This window comes from Lutjanus erythropterus, chromosome 13, assembly GCF_056507025.1.
Source record: "Lutjanus erythropterus isolate fLutEry1 chromosome 13, fLutEry1.hap2, whole genome shotgun sequence".
NCBI classification, from domain to species: Eukaryota; Metazoa; Chordata; class Actinopteri; order Lutjaniformes; family Lutjanidae; genus Lutjanus; species Lutjanus erythropterus.
The window spans coordinates 20,175,727-20,194,879 of record NC_139329.1 but is presented as its reverse complement, the minus strand read 5'-3'; the positions used below and the strand labels follow the sequence as shown (position 1 = coordinate 20,194,879).

Genomic DNA, 19,153 nt, shown 5'->3' with positions numbered 1-19,153 from the left:
CAAGCAGCCCTGCAGTAATGACATATTGTTCAATTGGACAGGTCAATTATGTGTGAGGTAACTTCAAACTCGTCACAGACACATGATTAAAAGTTGTACAAAACAATCACACACATTCATTTTAAATTTGAGTCACCCGTTTGTGGCGCAGCCAGGTTGCTTAATGGAGTGATGATGAGGAGCGAGATTAGTGGAGGGTGATATTTTTTCCACAGAGTAAAAAAAACAAAAATGCCAAAATAATGACTGAAATGCAGCCTTGTGTAGGTACATGTCTGTGTTGTGTGTGTGTGTGTGTGTTTACCTTACTGCTAACAGGTGGTGGGTGTTACGTGTTACAAGGGGCTGCTTGCACGAACAAGAAGAAGAACCTTTATCTTCACTTTGTGCAAACTGCCATAGATTTTCACTTTTCAATGGATTTCAAATAGTTGTGCTTATTCAAACACCCTTTCACTATGTCCTTGTTCACAATGACTATTATTTATTTCCAGTCATTGATGTATTTGCACTCTCTTCCTTTCGTTCTCACCGTCTGCGGTCGCTGCTGGATGGCGGTTTCCTGCTCGGCCTTGCAGGGGGACTTGGCTTCACTGGGAGAGCTGGAGAACAGGATCAAGTCGTCTTTGGCCTGAGAGATCTGTGGGAGATGAACCAGAGCAGCAGGTAAAACCTTGATTAACTGTGAGTAACAACAAACAGCTTAAACTGTGTGAGTGTCCCGTTAGTGTACAGCAGGCGGCATCTGAAGTTAATTGCTGGGTGTGATGTCGCTGATGGAGAGTCACCAGGTCATGCAGGTGAGGATTAGGGGGATTACATTCAAAGGTCAATTTCGGAAACAAAGATGTCAATTGATTATCTTTTTGGTATGGTTGGTGAAGTATTTGTTTAAAAAATCTTTCAGTTTCTTAGGAATTGCTCAAACCTCCAACAAATCAGTGTTTTTCACCAGAATTATCTCAGCATTTAAATCATGGTTAGACATTTAACACTCCACCCAATGTCAGACTACTTTCAGATAAAAGATGATATTTTAGGGCAGGTTTCAAAGACTGACGCCCCTGAGGCTGTTGAGTAATTACACTGGAAAAATTTCTCATTTAGTCAATTTTAACTCTCAGGAATGAAAGGCCAGAATCAACATGATAAATATGCCCAACCCTTATCTCAAACAGCACACGATCTAGTTAAAGGTGAATGTCATTACCAAGCCAGCGCAGTGCCCCAGACACACACACACACACACACACACACACACACACACACACAGTGTCTATATTTGGAAGGATGACAGCGATGAATTTAAGAGCCAAATGAGTCAAAACATGTGACCTAAAAGCCAAGTGTTTGGAAATGTCAGTGTAATTAAGATCTGAGTGGTTTCTGTTTTCTCAGGAGGTTTATTTTGTATTTTTGTTTGCTTCCTGATAGAAACACTCAGTGGTGTCAGAGGGCCCTATTTGTATTTATCCATCACTAAACAGTGTAGAGCTACTGAATATGTTATACTGCTTCAATCGACTGTAATATTTATGTGAATTAATAACAAACACCTGTATTAGCTTAAATAGAACAGTTTCTGAATTTGTTGTAAAGATCTTTATCTTGATAAATCATGAGTCTATGATGAATTTAAACCTGCAAAACCAGCTGATATTGTGAACAGAGCAATGATATCATCCATTTTAAATCATGTTTGGCGAATACAAGTCCTGTATTCACTCTCTTCAGCACTGTGATTCTCTTCACTATCTTCTTAGGGAAATATCTGGTACTTTAGTTGCTAAACGTTAGCTAGTCTCCTTACATGTCTGTCTGTTGTTTGGCTTCTTTGCTGAAAACAGTTGGCTGCTGTGGCTGAAAATGATGCTATTAAAAAAACGGCGAGGGGCAGATAAGCAATGAGCTGAAACTCACTATAAAGCTCCAAAAGCCGAAGGGAGCTGCAGATTCATAGATAATTCTCTGTAGATTCATCACAACAAGCAATATCTTTCTCATTGTTATCTGATACTTTGTTACTAGATACTTTGTTACTATAAAAATAATGTCCTTTTAATATATTTTTAATATACCAGAGCATCATATTTCCTTTCTCATGCTGGCTTTGTACTGTTCAGTTTGGTGCTTAATGTTGTCAGGCTGAAGACTTACGTTATCTCTTACAGTTACGTTTCTAACATAGAGAATGATATTTAAAGTACATTATCATTCAGATACACTCACTTGTGGAAGACTATTACACTATTTGCTATTCTTCTTTGGAATCAGTTTCCACTGTGTATGGCTGAATTACTCCTTTATTACCAATGGCCATTGTGTAGCGTACAGTAGCTAGCAAAACAAGCAGAGTGGTACTTGCACACTGCATATTCATAGATCCATGCATACTAGGTAAAGGCAAATGTGTGAAGTTACATATAAGGGATGGGGAAATATGTACTCCTGATGGTCATAGGTGAGTTTTTAGGGGTTTACTCAAAGCAAAGAGAGGATTTTTTTCTAGATTCTGTACTGAACTCATGGCTGACTATTGGTTAAATGTCTGTATGTAACTGATTGTTGTTGTGTGTGTGAGCGACAGTACATTACCTTACTGATGTCTGGCTCTGACTTGCTGGAGCACATGGTCTGCAGCTCTCTGATCAGATCGGTCTCATCATCAGAGAAGACAGACAGACCTACAGGCTCCCTGCAAACACAATGAAATGAATTTACTGTCATAGAAGAACAAATTAACTCTGCTGCTTTACATGTTTGTTATGATGCTTGTTTGTTCTGTTTGAGACTCGTTCTTTTGACTGAACCTGACAAATTTCATGAGTCACATACACAGCTGGACTAATACAACAGCTACTAGTAATACTGCATCATCATAATAATGATAATAGATAGACAGAGCACAAACCTCTGATCTTTGCCATTGCTGATGAAGCTGACATCAGTGCTTGACAGAGAACCTGCAACACAAGCAAATATAAAACTTTATAGAAATAAAGTATACAGGAAGATAACTCTGCAAATAGTTCAAATAAATAAAATATGGAGTAAACTATCCACACTGAGGCCTGTGGATTATCCTGTGCAACAGTTTCTGAATGACAGTAACTTGCAGCACATGTAAAACACCGCCATCTTGTGGATACTGTTAACACAAAGCCAGTGTCCCCAGCGGAGGGCTGGACCCTCTGAAATCCACATTTTTGGACCTCTAGACCACACCGGGTCAACAAAGTCTGTCCTGATTTATCTGATCCCTGCATATGTCATTAATAAGAAAAATTATATAAATTATAGTCATATAGATATACTACATTTTTAAGTCACAATATTATTAGCTTGACCTTAAAGTAACCTGAAGGACAAAGTTTAATGGTGCTTCAGACCCCTGGACTGGGACAGAGCTTGTATCACTGCTGGCAGAGCAGCCATCTTACCCTCCCTAAAGGAGCCGCCACAGCTCCAGTTTAAGGCGGGGCTTCCTTTCTTCCGAGGGCTGGTGTTCGATCGTCTCAACTTGCCGCTGTCACGTCCCTTTCTACCTCCTCCACCGCCGCTTCCTTTATAGGAGCTGATGGCTGACAGAGGGAAGGTCCCACCGCGAAACTCCAGCAGGTATCTGTCGATCTCTGCAGGAGGTGAAGGAAAAAAAACACACGTCAGTATCTTTTGTCGTTTTTATTCTATAGCAGGTCGATCGTTCCCGACTTTGGCGCCCACATACCGTGTCGAGGCAGAGGGCAGCCCAGGAGAACCGCCTTGTTGAACAGGATGCTGAGGGCAGCTTTCACCACAGCCTGCTGCCCGGCACTCAGCCCACAGTTGCTAGGAGACGGTCGCTGCGACGACGGCGATGAGGAAGAGGAGGTGGTTGTGGAGGAGGAGCGCTTGGCTGTTACCCGGGAGATGATGGCTTCTTCCACACGGGGGACGACCACGGCGTTCCAGAGCCGAGCCAGCCACCTGAACACACACAGACACACACAGACACACAGACACAGACACACACACATCAGCCTCATAGTTAGACTGAATGTCCTCTCTCTTCTCGTAAGCAGTCTTTTGTGAACTCTGAGTCTGTCAGTCACAGTATCACGTGTCACAGCACGTATAGAGATTTTTACAGAGTTCTCTTCTCCCAATTTCTTTGATGTGTGTATATTCTGCCTTCTTTTCTGGAGACACAGATTGACATTTTCATCATGTTCTGGCCTTTTATAGACCAAACAGCTAACTGAGAGAATGTTTGACAGATTAATCAAAAATGGATATAGTTGTTAGTTGCAGCGTCAAATGCATCTACTGTTGGTGATACACTGACTATGGATAAGTCACCTCATATAACCCTCCTTCCAAAGACTTGAACTATCCCTTTAATATGTCACAAGCATTTTTTTTTATGACACAGTAACACAAACACACACCTGACGATTGCCTGCGTGTTGCTTGGGACCACGGGGCAGGACAGGAAGAGCTGTGGGCCGAGCAAGGCCTCATGGGTCCCCAAACGGGACAAACAGGCGTTGAGCTGCTGCCAAACTTGGCTCACCCACAACACCGACCGCTCCATGATGCCATCAGCTGACCAAACGCCAGTCCCCATCTGGAAGAGAGGTGGAAGAGGAAGAGATTAAATTTTAACTTTTTGCTTAAGTCTTGCTATTAAAAAAACAATGAGTGAGTGATGAAACAAAAAGGAGCTTCAGCATCGATTTTCTTGTCAGCTGAATCAATTAAAACCGTCTGTGTTGAATGTATGTTCTGTATTCTGTAATCTTCATAACATTTCTTGATTATTATTTGATTATGTTACCATTAACCATTTAAAGTTTGTCGCATGTATCGTCATCATGGTGGGAAATTTGAGATTTTTTTTTTCCAGCAGAAAAATGTTAACTAACATATATCAGTCCAGATGTGATTTTGCTTAACACTGTTGTGTAACAATGAAAACGAGGCAAAAGTGAACACAGCTTCCCCTCACCGACCTTATGAAGCAGCTTCCTGCGGAGGTGCCTTCCCAGCAGGCCGTGCAGCGGCTCCTGGTCCCAGCGAAGCGTTACCCAGCGGAAATGCTGTTGGAGACGGAGCTCTGATCCCTGCAGCCGTGGCTTTGACAGCGTGGCAATCAGGAAGCCGCCTTCATGGAAGTGGTGGAGACCTGAGGGATGAATAAATATTCTGTCAGTGAACCGTTTATATGGTGGTTTTATGTGACAGCATGTATCTGACTTTACATTTACATTTGCACTAGTTGGACAAAATTATTAGAATTACTCTGATACAATGTTTGCATGCCATTATTTTAAATATGAATACTGAAATTTAAATATCAGGTACTAATCATCAGTGTTCTTACATCTTTTCAGTCAAATTCAAGAACTTTTAAAGCATTTTGAAGGTATATTTTGAAGCTCTTCCAGCACCTTGCAGCTATGGCAAATGACATATTTATATACACATATATGCTCAAAATTATTAGACCCCATTTTATTTCTTTATCATAACATAGATGTCACTGTGCAAGTAAAGCTCAAATGTGCCTTCGAGGCAAAAGCAATTAAGCTCTCTCTGACACTCCTTAGGTCTATTTAAAATGATTAAAATGATGATGAATATAATGACTTAACACAAATATTACCTAAATTTATGATTTGATGAGGAAATTATCTGGTATGTTATAGCTACATTAGGCTTTTTAATGGATTAGTATCTATTTATAGATAAGTTTAACTTTATTTATCCCCAAATAAATCATTTACATTTTTAATATTGCTCTAAATTTATAGCTGCAATTAACAACGATTTTCACTGTCAGTTAATCTGTTGATTATTTTCTTAATTAAATCGATTAGCTGTTTGGTCCATAAAATGTCAGAAAATGGAGAAAATGTTGATCAGTGCTTCACAAAGCCCAAAATGATGTCCTTAAATGTCATTTTTGTCTACAACCCAAAGATATTCAGTTTACTGTCTGGAATAGAAAAAAAAAAAACAGAAAATATGCACATTTAAGAAGCTGTGAATTTTCACTTTTCTTCTTAAAAATTTACTCGAAGGAATTAATTGATCATCAACTGACTGACTAATTGTTCCAGCTCTATCTAAACTTTAAAAAAAAAATGTTTAAATCTAATGAGACAATCTTATGTGCAGGATTTGAACATTTCTGACTTTGCTGCCTCCTTGTAGTAAACACTGAGAATGCAATGCTATAATCACATAATTATAGTGGCTTAGTGGCTTTAAACTGTATACAGTATTTGATTATGGTTCATGTCAAAGTCTGGCTGTACTGAGTCATACCGGTGTTGAGAACCAGCGGTGAAGCAGAGCCCCTGTTGTCCAGACTGTGGCAGAGGTCTCCCAGCAGGCCTGTTAGGGATGAAGCCTTCTCCAGTCCCTCCAGCAGCACCACCACACAGTGACCAGTGTGACCCCCCGACCCCACCGCCGGCACCAGGAAACCTGAGACGGGAAGAGTCATGAGCCAGCAGTGAGATTTCTAATTATAACTCATGAACTAAAAATCAAAAGTCAAAGTGTTTCAGTCGTGTTGGGACAGTTATGTGGTGGTTTGCAAAGTGGACACGGATTGTATACTGTTTTCAAACAGGAGAGTGATGGTTCATTGCTCTCAGTGGCATTATATGTAACAAACTTGATTGCATTTTTCCAAATTTCATCAGAAATTAGACTGAAAAACACAAACAATTGGAGAAAACAGAACAATGCGGCTTCAATAACAGCACAGTAGCTTTTTTCTGCCTGACTAATCCTCTCCCTAAAAAATCACCATGGCAACAAGAAAGCAATTTGATGAGTCGGCGGTTGTGGACTGGCAGCCCACAGCTGCCAACCGATTCTTCAGATTTAAAACATGGACGAACCCAAGAGGGAACCTTGAGGAACTTCGGTTTAATTCTGAAAATCTGAGCCCTAATTTAAAATTAGCTGCTGCAGAGTATTAATGCTGATTTCTGACAGCTTTGTGCTCCAGACCCTTTTGTGTGAGGTCTTGAATTTAAGCTCCAGGTTAGCCAAGATTTCCTTGTTTTATACGTAAGAACCTCATCTGATGGTATTTAATATGCTAATTAACAGGTAGGGATTCTTTGAAGAACTTTTCTTGTAACAGCTTTGCTCTTTACAGCTATTTTGTGATTGTTGATTTGTTAATTTAGTTGTCTGCTACCCAGCTATTGATTATACTAGCTGGGTAGCTGTCTGAGGCTAATAAGATGCAAATACAACATTGTAATTACTGTTTTGCATTTTGCTCCTTGTACTTCTGAGACTTGACTCATCCTCAAAAAACAAATGGTGAGCTGAGTGTCATTCACTCATTTATTATCATGTATTACCTTATGGATCTGGTGTACATGGCCGCTGTAAGCTGCAGCTGCTGAGCCATTTGTCATAACCTTTGGTAATAATACCCTCACATAAGTCCCCAAAAAAAGAACTGTTGGATGCAACGTCAAGGGATACAAAAGGGTTGGAGGTGCTGTATCAAACACATCAAACATATCAATAAGTTAATGTGAAAGTTAATGTTAGCGCCTGTCGACAGTTAACAAACATGCTTAGCTTCAGGTATCTAATGTTAGCTTGCTTGCTTGATCAGATTGGCATTTGCTAAATATATTTTGAAAAAATGAGTGAGTGTTTGTTTGGCTCACTTGTTTGCATACACGCTGCTCTGCTATGACTGTAAAATAATTATCCTTGGTGTTGTGGTGAGGAATGACAGCAGCTTCTTGGTCTTCTCCCTGCTCTTTCATTAGCTTTTATCTGTGGGATGCCTCTGCTTTTCTCTGACTCACTCCGTATTGAGTGTTTTGTGATTGATATCAGGCCTGTTGGTGCGTGGAGAGCTGCCTTTTTTCCCTGCTCCGCTCCTCACTGCACTAATTGATTCAGCTGAGAACTAGTGAACTAGAAGATAACATAACCAGTTAAATGCAAGTCGTTTCTCTGCAGCACTACTATGAGAGCAAGAATTCTTGAGTTATGGCCAAAAACATGTTTTGTGAGATCACAGTGACCTTTGAAAAGAAATCTAATCTAATGTCTTCATCCTTGAGTCAAATGTGAACATTTGTACCAAATTTGATTTTTTTTTCTTTCCAAGTGTTCCTGAGATACTGTGTTAACACCAGTGACATCCACAGCTGTCGTTGGCGTGACATTTTTTTGATGATCTCCGCCAGGTGGTGGAAATTCAACATGTCAACTTAAAAATCTCATTACTGCTGCTGTGTGAGACCTGTATATGCTGAATATGTGTGTGTGTGTGTGTGTGTGTGTGTGTGTGTGTGTGTGTCCCTACCGCAGGTGATGAAAGTCTCCAGCAGCTGCTCTTTGGTCAGGCTCTCCTCCACCTCCACCCTCACCACGTCACAGCCGAGCCCCCCCGCCTCCTGCTTTGACTGGTGGAGAAGAGAAGAGAGGGAGGGGAGGGAGGGAGACGAGTTTAGAGACAGTGAGGTGAGAAGGGAGCACGTTGTCATGGAAACAAAGGAAATCTACTACTACTATGCTCCGAGAGAACTGGAGCAAGAGGAGAATTTGAATGAGCAGAAAGGGCTTTTCCAGGCACATTGCTGCTATCAAAGAGAGTACAATCAAGACGCAGCTGTTTCTCCTACATTTATTTCTCTTTAAATCGTGTTCTATGTCAGTTCAGACACGTTTAAAATTACATGACTAAAAAAATGAACATTAACACGTGAAAAGGGAGAGGTGCACAAGCAGCACTGTGGAAAAAGCAAAATCAGGTGACATTTAAGAGGACAAGCTGTCTTTTCAAAGAGGTCAGTGTACAGAAAACCTCTTTTATAGTGTACATTTAAAATATTAATATTTATCATAACCTTGCAATGCAACTGAAGAAAAGAGTATACTTCAAAATCATTGTAGTACACGAGTTACTTTATCTGCTCATATCAGCTTTCTGTTCCACTGCAGTGAAACACCATCTGATGCCTTTACCATGGTAACACTTCAGACTGAACACTGCAGTGATTCATGAAAACAGGACCAGATGTGCTCTATGATCAAGGGCATAGGTTTCGTTTCAACACTGGGGGCAGCATATATGAAGTGGGTGCTAAGGGGGTTCTTCCCAAGAAAATTTTTAACATTAAACTGTTTATTTCATGCACTCCGGTGATTTTCTGTGCACCAACTTGTCTCTTCTGCATCAATTCATGGTGTAAATGTCTATTTAAACATAACAAGGAGTTTTTAACTGGTTATGAAACAGTCTAAATTTAATACTAATGGCTCTTTATGACCTACATAAGAAAATGAGACCATCAGGGAGAAGATTATTTCAGTAAGATTATTCTCGGGTCAGATTCTCTTTTAAGTCAGATGAATCGAGCCTGTGTTTACATTTTCACAGGCAAAGTTGCAGTGAGTGGTACGTGAGCCAGTTAAGGAAGCAGGGGGAGATTTATATTTTATACTGTATTTTGTGGGTATAATGGTGGAAACACTACCACTTTTGTCCAGATGGGCCTCCAAATCAACAAAATATGAGAGTTCCTTGTAGCAGCTTTAAAGGAGCAATACATAACAATTACACGTCCAAAAAACGAGTCCAAATAGTAAATTGGAGTTGGAGTTTTCCTTCACCCTCTCTTCCCCAGACTCAAGGAAGCTCAGGCATAATATCGGACATACTCCTCTGTTCCTGCTCCTCCGTGGTTATTAATTGTGCATAGATGCTTCTTATGCTTCCATTTTCTGTAAGATTGCAGCCATTGCTTTTGAGGTTGCGTACTACCACCACCTACCTCACTGGAGGCATTGTGACCTTTATGAGTCACGTTCTAGACGTCTGTCAGAAGAAAAATCTTCTGCTACTTTCATGTTTTTATCGGTGGGGACAAATGCATGTTTTTACTTAAGGTACATCCTGTTAAAATCAAGTATCTATTTTTCAAGGGAGACCTGGCTAAGACAGGAGGACAGATTGTACATGCAATTTGTTGAAAGCATTACCAACCGATTCATTCACCATTGTATTTATAAGGGCTTTCAAATCAGGCAGGGAGAGCAATTCTCTTAGCTTTTAGTCAAACTAAAATGCCCCCCCCAAAAAAATCTACATCTGTATGTCTTTGATAGTTACTAGTTGGTTTGATCATTTGGTTTGACTGTAGTCATCCCTCACATCTCTATCCTGTAGACGTCCTGAAGCAGGACTGCACCAGTAGCTGACCTGCACTATGTTTCATCATGTTGTACTGAGATATTATATTGCGGTTTGCATCCAGTTTCTGTGTCATTGCATCACACTGTGCAACAGAGCCAAATTTAACTTTCCCAAACTTTTTAATCTCAGAAACCTCTGCGATTTAAAAAAAAAAAAATGCTCACAGTTCCACCTCTCTCTCAGCAGCCTGGTGCAGCCATGGATGAATTTGGCATCATGTAAGTAGGGTTGTACTGCTCGACAGATGACTGACAGTTCTCTCCTTCATTCAGACATGTACATGACCCCTTGCTTCACCTGATTGGACAGACGCGTCACTCACTGGTATGTCATTAGTATTTGCCTCAGATTTTATAATTGGAACCCCACAGTGGCTGAACTAGGAACACCAGTAAAATCTTTTAAAAACTACTATCAGAAGTTTCTAAATATACTGCATGTGAGATGGGAAAGAGGATTAATGCAGCCTGCACTGTTTCAGTGTATTTGATGTATTTTTCTTCTCTAGTAGGGCTGCAATGATTAGTTGATATTTCAACTGAAAGATAACTTTTTGCCAACTATTTTGATAATTGATTATACATAATTTTTCAAGCAAAAATGTCAAACCTTCGCTGACTCCAACTTCTTAAATGTAAGTATTTGCTTTTCTTTGTCATTTATGATAGTATATGAGCAGTCTTTGGGTTTTAATTTAATTTTATTTTAATCATGTTCATGAAAATATTTGCAGCCCTATCCTTGTAGTCGAATTACAGAAGGAGCTATGATACGATTCCCTTTAAACGCTTCATGTTGCGCTCCATCATGGAAGATCCTACCTCCCTGGATCAGCTGGACGTACCTTGATGCAGCGAGCAACCAGATTGGCGATATACTCCTGACAGCTGCCCTCAAGTCCATGAAAGATGAGGTTTCCATACTGTTCCACCTGGACACGGAGAGAGAAAGAGATGGATGTAAAGAGTGATAATAATGTAATGATGGAAAGCTCTGCTCTTCAGCAGTGTTGGATATCGTTACTAATTTAGTACATATTCTGTACTCAGCACTCAGACAGCTTGAGTTTATCCAGTAAACCATCACTTTGTCTGACCAGCGGTGAGATGTCGCTGTGCAAAAGCAACACAGTGCATGAAATAAGCACAGCAGGAACATCAGATAGGTCAGTTCACCATGTTTAATTATATCTCTTTAAGCATTAATACCTCTGTAATTATTCCAACTGTCTACACAGAAGTCATTCTCTCTATAGCTTCACAATCGGGCTGAACAATTTTGAAAAAATATATAATTAGGATTATTTTGACTGAGATAAGAAGGAATGATCATTTTTACATAATTCTTCTCATTTTCATCTAAAAACATATTAAAATGATTATGGTGTGATTTGTGCAGGCATTTATGCCAATCACAAATGTTTTTTTTAAAGGCTGTCCTTAACAAATATTGCACCTCCTGTGACTGGAAAATTGCACCAGGTCATATTCTGACTTTGATAATATTTAGATTAATTGTTCAGCCCACACAAACATAAACTGTTTCAAACTTTTCCCCTTTTCATTTTCTTTTAAACTATGTAAACCAGGTTAAACAATGAAGAAATCATTTGTGAAGAGGATTAAATAATGGATTTAATGATTAACTGAATCAAATTAATAATACAATAGTTGAAGCCCAAACTATCTCAACTCAGATCTAAGCTGTGATTTCACTGTCAGACTCCGAACTCTCTTTGGAATAAAGCATCAGCTTACTGTCAAAAATGTAAATCAGCAATGAAAAGTGGGACTTAAGACATTTATAGATGCTGAGATTCTTCAGTTTCTTTGTGTGTACTCTCACTGAGGTTTCTTTCATCTACATGTGCCTTTAATCGCTACTGTAAAATGTTAATTCATGATGACAAAATCTTGCTTTTATTCCCTGCAGCTCTTTATTTCTTCTTCTCGACACAGCCAGCAGGGGGCAGTGCAGCCGTTAGAAAACACTGAAGACTTTAATCTTCTCTCTCTCAGTTTCCTTTCATCCGTCCATCACTTCATCTCCCTTTCCTCTGCCTTTCTTTACAGTTCTCCTGCTGCAGTCTTCAAGCTTCCTCCCTGTTTTCTAACGTCTTACTCATCTAATCCCTCAATCCCTGGCAGTCCTTTGTGTGTGTTTGCATGAGAGTGTGTGTGTGTGTGTGTGTGTGTGTGTGTGTGTGTGTGTGTGTGTGTGTGTGTACCAGGCGGACGTAGTTGTGCAGCAGCGGCAGGGGGAAGAGGTGTTCCAGAGCCAACTCATCGAGACACGACTCAGACAGACCTGTCAAAAACACACACGCACAAAATTCACACAATAAATCCTCAAATCCGCTCTGGTTTACATGCTCAGTGTCAGCAGCCGACGCCACAAGCTGCAGCTCCCCAGTTACATCACACAGCGGCAAAACCCTCAAGGTGCCCTTGTCCCAAAACTTAAACGCCACAGGTTTAACGCCCACAACATTCAACAGCTGTGCTCCTCAGCTTCGAGCCTGCAATACAGAAAATGCGAGCGCTATTGTCGATTAATATGAACAGAATGAGCGGTCAGTGTAGCTGTTTACTCACTTAATAGCTCTTAATGCTTTATATCAGTGAGTAGAATGAATTACAGCTGTGAGACGTTTTAATTTGCTTCCTGGGAGAATAAAACAAAAACATTTACTCATCCACCCTCAAAGATTTCCATTAAACATTTTTCAGATCCTGACAGACTCATTTCTGAACATTAATTCAGAAAGCTTTTGTAATTGTATTAGATACACTGATCAACATCAGTTTGACACAATCATGAATCTACTACTGTCATGTAATTCAATATGACAATATGACGTGTTCACAGAAGATTTTTCCTCTCACCAGAGGGGCACTTGTGTCAAAATTGTCTTATTACACTATAATGTCCTTTAATATCTCATTTGTTGCTTTGGAGAGAGTGATATTCATCCTTTATAACAGTGGTTTTCTGTCAGAAAAGGCTGATGGCAAGATAAAGCAGTGAAAATACTATTATATATGTATAGCGTACAATTAAACAGACGTTGCTCTTTTTAAATGGCTACAATATGTCTTGCTGCTCATCCTGTCAGTAACAGTACATTGCTTAGCTTCCTACACCAGCAGCAGCTTCAGCAAAATGGGGGTGTGCTAACCGCCATCCACTGTAGGTAATACACTGACTATGGATAAGTGCTTCATACAACCCCACTTCAAAAAAAACCTTAACTATCCCCTCAAGTAAAATAGGACTGGCACAGCATGAAGGGCAACACACAGAGAAAATGTCCCGTATGCATCGAAACATCCATTGTTTTCTATGTTAAGACCACACGCCTACAGCTGCTTGAAATGTGTCATCACGGCTTGACGCACGTCAGCTTGTCAGGATGCCACTGTTCTATTTTCCACCATTGTCAACTCTCCAGATGAGCAGCAATTTGTTCCAATTTCAGCACCCTGACTACTACTTATTGCACTTAATATGCAGTGCAAAAAGTCAATTTTATCAGATTTAATGTTCTGTAATTAAATTTGTGATTTCTTTCCTAATTCCTGGGAAGTTACGAGAGAGAATGTTTTTTTTTTACTAATTAGGGGGAAAATGGAGATGGAGAATTCTTCCATTTAAACCCCAGCAGATATTTTTTTTATTCCCCATTTCATATGTCCACCATATATGTTGAATTATATGCACCAACTAAAAGATTCTGTATTTAGATTAAAGCTAGCAATTAATTTGAATTAATTAATTGGAGGCATATGAATACTATCTTCAATTTCCATATAATTATCACTGAACTGCATAGTTCTTTCCAGGAGGCTTCGTAAAGTTAAAGTTACATACTGGCTCCTTTTTGGGAAATTTGATTAAACTATAAGACAAAGGAGAAGAAAAAGAGGAAACTTCAGGGGTGTAATTTGTTTGGATTTTATGAGTATGAGTGGCAGCCATCAACCTCTTTTAATATGAGACAATAAATATTTGATTCATTTAGAGCAGTGATTCCCAAAATGTGGGGCACAGCTTCCTGGTGTGTAAGAGGACATGAAAAATATATAAATTATTTTAAAAAATTAAGTTTCACTTTTGTAAGTTTGAAATTGCCGTAAAACATTTATGATAACTTTTTAATAAGAATTCATTTAAAAAGCAATTGGATTTAAATTACATGATACTCTTCATTTATTATGTGTCTTTTATCTCATCATTGGTACAGTTAGTCTCAAGTGTTGCTGCAGAAGATTTTCAGATTTCAAACTGGGCTGTGGCATTCTTAAAGGGACAGTTCACCCCAAAATCAGAACTACATATTCTTCCATCTAAATTTTTTTGTGTGTGTGAGTTGCAGAGTTTTGGCGATATCAGCTATAGCGATATCTGCCTTCTCTCCAGTATTTTGGGACTAAATGGCTCTTGTCTTATGGTGCTCAAAGCACCAAAAAAAAAAAAATGCATTTAAAAAAATTCAAAATCAGTCTGTTACCAGAAATCATGACCCATTTACTCAAGATAATCAATACTTTCTTTTAGACTAGAAAGAAGCAACCAATATCTCTGAAGCTCTAAAATTCAAAAGTATAATAAAAAAATATATATATAGATGGATAAATAGTACTACAGGCCAGGGGAAAAAATGTTTTTGTGTGAACTGTCCCTTTAAGAAAGATGATCTGTAAAATCATGGTCCAGATAAAGCACATTCAAACCATGTTTTCTGCTCTTCCAGAACAGGCGAGGGGAAAAACATGCATTTTTGATTTTGGAGTGAGCTGTCCCTTTAAGTTCGGGAATGGCTGATTTAGACTATTACACCTGTTATATCATTCAGTAATGGATCTCTTTTTCCTGAAGCCTGTGAATGCTCTGAGAGAGATACAGTTGAATAAGCCGAGGATGAAAACTGAGGCGCTGGATGTTTCCTGGCTCGACGCCATCACAGTGACAGTGGGCGGACGGACGGATGGGCAGGTCGATACGGACCTCTGACTCGGGACTTCACACACAAACACACACACCGAACCCCCCCTTACTTCATGAGACGTTGTCTGAAGGAAAAGGGTTGGAAAGACGGAGGCAGCGATGGACAAAGCTGCAGGGAGAGGAAACAACAAGAAACACAGCAAACGAATTGAAGAGAGGAGGTGGAGGGAGATGGAGAGCTTGGCTGCGGCTCATCCTGATTTTCACGGTGCCAGACTATTGTTCAGTCTTTTCTTTTCCCTGACTCACTGAGACGAAAAATGCACTAGATAAAGCAATTCAGGGAGCAGAGGCAGTAAGACAGAAGCAGCAGATAGTGAGAAAGATTATTCCAATATCTGCAGAGTGAGACTGTCTGCTGCTCGGGGCTGCCGCCATGACTCATCTATAATCATTAACAGTGGTGTCTGAGGAGCCATTCTGGCCCCGTCTCCGGCCCTGTTCTGGTCCCTGTTATGTCTTTAAAAATGGTGTGAAACAAACATTATTTTCATCTAGATTCTGCTTGGATATTTCATCATCAAAGAGTGCCAGTTTCATCATATCATGCCGATGATTCTTTAAGGGACAATGTATAAGATATGGCAACCTGTTAAAGGTCGCTCCTAACAAATAAGGGCCAGCATGCCTCTAGAGTAATCTCTGACTGTTGAGAAGCTTGAGAACCCCTTCCTTGGTTGACTCACGTCTGGCCTCCGAGACCAGGACAGGGAGTACAGTACCAAAGCGATTTACAGTGGCTCCGACCAGGACTCTCTTGGGGGCACTGAGGACAGCAGGCGGGACAGGAGAGGTGTGAAGAGGGAGAGGAGCGACAGAGAGGTCAGGCATCTGAGAGGCAGCGGGGAGCCAGAATTTTAACATCTAAATCAGTGGATTAATTTATTTCAACCAGAGAGGGGGATTGTTGAACAGTGGCGAGACATAGTAAAGTCAGAAAGTGCAGGTTTATTACAAATTATACATTTTATTACACTTTACATTCTGTAATTTTAATTTGTTGATTTATTAGACTAAAAGAAGGTAAGAGAACTTGTGAAAGTAGAGGCGCAAAGTGGTATTACAAGACAGGCGGCTGGCTGATTAGCATGTTGACTTTAGTAAATATCTCTACAACACAATGCGCAGATGTTACTTCTTCATATTCTGTTGATAATGTTCATTTTTTTAATGTTTTCAATTAAATTTCTTGTCTCTATAAAGAGTATGTATAAAGGTGTTCACCTCTTCAGATAGCCTTTTTTGACAAGCTTTAAAAATTCCAGAATTACCCTACCTTAACTATCTATTTCCATTTTTCCTGTCATGACTATTTTTAGCAAATACTGACATGACTCTATTATTAAACAATAATGAATATGCTTTGAATGTCGATATCTGTTTATGCATTTTCTGTGTGTGTAGCATGGAGGGAGCTGCAACAATTACACAATAATTCTGTATAATGACAAATAAAAACTTTGAACCTTGATATGTCAGTATTTTTTGGACGTACTGGAAGAGCAGAAAACATTATGTTGTGGATCAGCTTTGTTAAAGGGATAGTTCACGCCAAAATAAAAAAAATAATATTTTTGCCCATGTAATATGTCTGATTTCTCTCAAATATAATGGAACTAGATGGCACTCAGCAACTCACACCACAACTATCTAGATAAACAGCACTACCAGTGGGAGAAAGGATGTCTGTTTTTGATTCTGGGGTTGTGAACTGTCCCTTTAAAGTATATCTACATGCTGTAGTACACACTGTACATTTTTTTATTTTGAAATACTGCTTTTGATGAAGAACATGTAAGTTTCAAGCCCCCAAAGTATGATTTTTTTTGTTTGTTTGTTTTCATTTTGTGATTTGAAACTGAACTAGCTGTTCAGTCTGTCTACGTGTGGATTGTGACTTGTAGATCTGAAGACAGACCTGCTCTATTTCACGTGGCTGACACTGTAAATGTTGGACTATCAAAATACAATATGCATCACTTGATAATACTTGAAAAATGTCCTGGCTTAAAAGTTCCTTCATGTGGTGTGGCTCAGTAGGCAGATCCTTGTACATCTCTGCCCACGCTACAAATGCATCCAAACTGATTTGTAAGGCCCTTTCATCCACCAAATGGCATTTGTTATCAGTGATGGCAGCTCTGATTCTGGGTTTGGCTCAGTGCTGCAGAATGAACACAGACTCCAGTCGCCAGGTTTGTACCTTTGAGGCGGATGGTGATGCACTGGCTGAGAGGCTTTCTAACCAGATCCCAGGGGGATAGAGGCAGCTCCTGACCTGGCAACCACTCCGTATCACCTGGAAGAGCGAGGCAGAGACAAGAGACACGTTAGGACTCCAAGACTGCATACACACTTGTTATACAAAGTATAAATTACTTTACACACATAAACAAACACACACAATAGCAAATACAATTGAACCCCAAATGCCATAGTGAATGTATAATTCATATGTACCACAATCTATAATTTATCTACATGTTATCTTTACGTGTCTTGTCTATTTCTGCCACATTAACACATAAAGGCACAGAATGTACTTTTCTGAAGGAAATGCTGTAGAGATACAACATTAACACACTTTATATTTCCTTCTCTAATGTATGAGGCAGGGGAAACAGTAGGACTGCTTCTCTCACAGGATCTAATTAGGGCAAATACACATCACATTAGAATGTGTAAGATTATGCATCATAAGAGGTGTTTTAGCCATTAAAATGCATAACACATTTCCTGGAGACAGGAGCAGGTCCCTACCCTACAACCCCAAGAATAACCAGCATGAAAGTGAAGGATACAGTCTGAGAAAAGCTGAAGATGCTGAACAGACTTTTACATTGTTTTCTCCTACTAGATTTCATGTCTTTACCAAAACCCTATTTTCACCTGGCATTGAAACGTGATCTGTATCCAAATATGTTATCCAGATAAGGAAAACTGCATGGTAATGCAAGGTGTAAATGCTACGTGATCAGATCTGCCAGACCACATCTGCAGGTAGTCCGGCTTGCGTTGTGTCCAGACCATAAGCAGGTGTAAACGCAACCCGTACAACAATCTCGATAACTTATTCAGATAAAGATCACATTTTAATACCAGACGTAAAGATACTTAGCCTATGATGTTTGCAAACACTCGCAATAACTGTACTGCAGCCACAATCAAATCATTTCACCCATATCTATAATACATTATAAACACTTATAATGAATTATAATCTGCTTATAGCACTGTATAATTATAGTTATAGTAAGGTATGAGGTCAAGTATAACTGTCAGTTATACTATGACCAGCGCTCCACAATGCCATTACACAAGTTACACTACAAAAACTACACAAGCTTTCCAGACTGAGTTCAGGTTCAGCCTTGTGTAGTCTTACTATTATTGCTATTACTTTTAAGATGTTTATTATGTAAATAAATAATTTTAAAATCTGGCTGTCAATGTTGTCAAATTACTGACAGAAGATTGTAGCTAGGTATTGTAGTTCACACAAAAAACCACCAAACCCAATGGAAACAACAATGAACGCAGGCATAAAGGCTTCTATACGCAGATGAATACAACACTACAAAACGAAAATGTTCAGACAGGAGGTTTAATATTTGGTTACCCATGATGCTCAGTTTATATGCACTGCATGCAAACAAAGATGTGCATTTTCTTTCAAAGTAGTTTGGTAGTGGGTGTCTGGTTTTGGTGCAGTTATAAGGCCACTGGGACAGAGCTGTTTTACAGGCTGTGACGTAAAAGTGTAGAGGCAGCTCTGCATAATAGTGTGGATTCAGTCACAAGCCGCTCTGGTCATGTTTTTGATGACATCAAGCTTTCTCTTGCCTGAGCTCTCTCAGCTCTCTTGGCTGTGCTGAATACCAAACGCCAAGAGTTCAACTGTATTATCCAGAACACCTC

At 39.6% G+C, this 19,153-nt stretch overlaps 1 protein-coding gene across 1 annotated transcript in view; it reads right to left on the bottom strand.

Moving 5' to 3' along the window:
- The window catches only part of cttnbp2 (cortactin binding protein 2), a 110,829-nt gene that overhangs the window by 2,810 nt on the left and 88,866 nt on the right, over positions 1–19,153 (bottom strand). Inside the window, 12 exon segments of the mRNA XM_084733398.1 lie at positions 533–640; positions 2,596–2,695; positions 2,912–2,963; positions 3,441–3,632; positions 3,728–3,966; positions 4,428–4,606; positions 4,992–5,164; positions 6,310–6,471; positions 8,336–8,435; positions 11,073–11,159; positions 12,456–12,535; positions 17,439–17,534. Of these exon segments, the coding sequence (XP_084589524.1) occupies positions 533–640; positions 2,596–2,695; positions 2,912–2,963; positions 3,441–3,632; positions 3,728–3,966; positions 4,428–4,606; positions 4,992–5,164; positions 6,310–6,471; positions 8,336–8,435; positions 11,073–11,159; positions 12,456–12,535; positions 17,439–17,534 (1,568 nt within the window).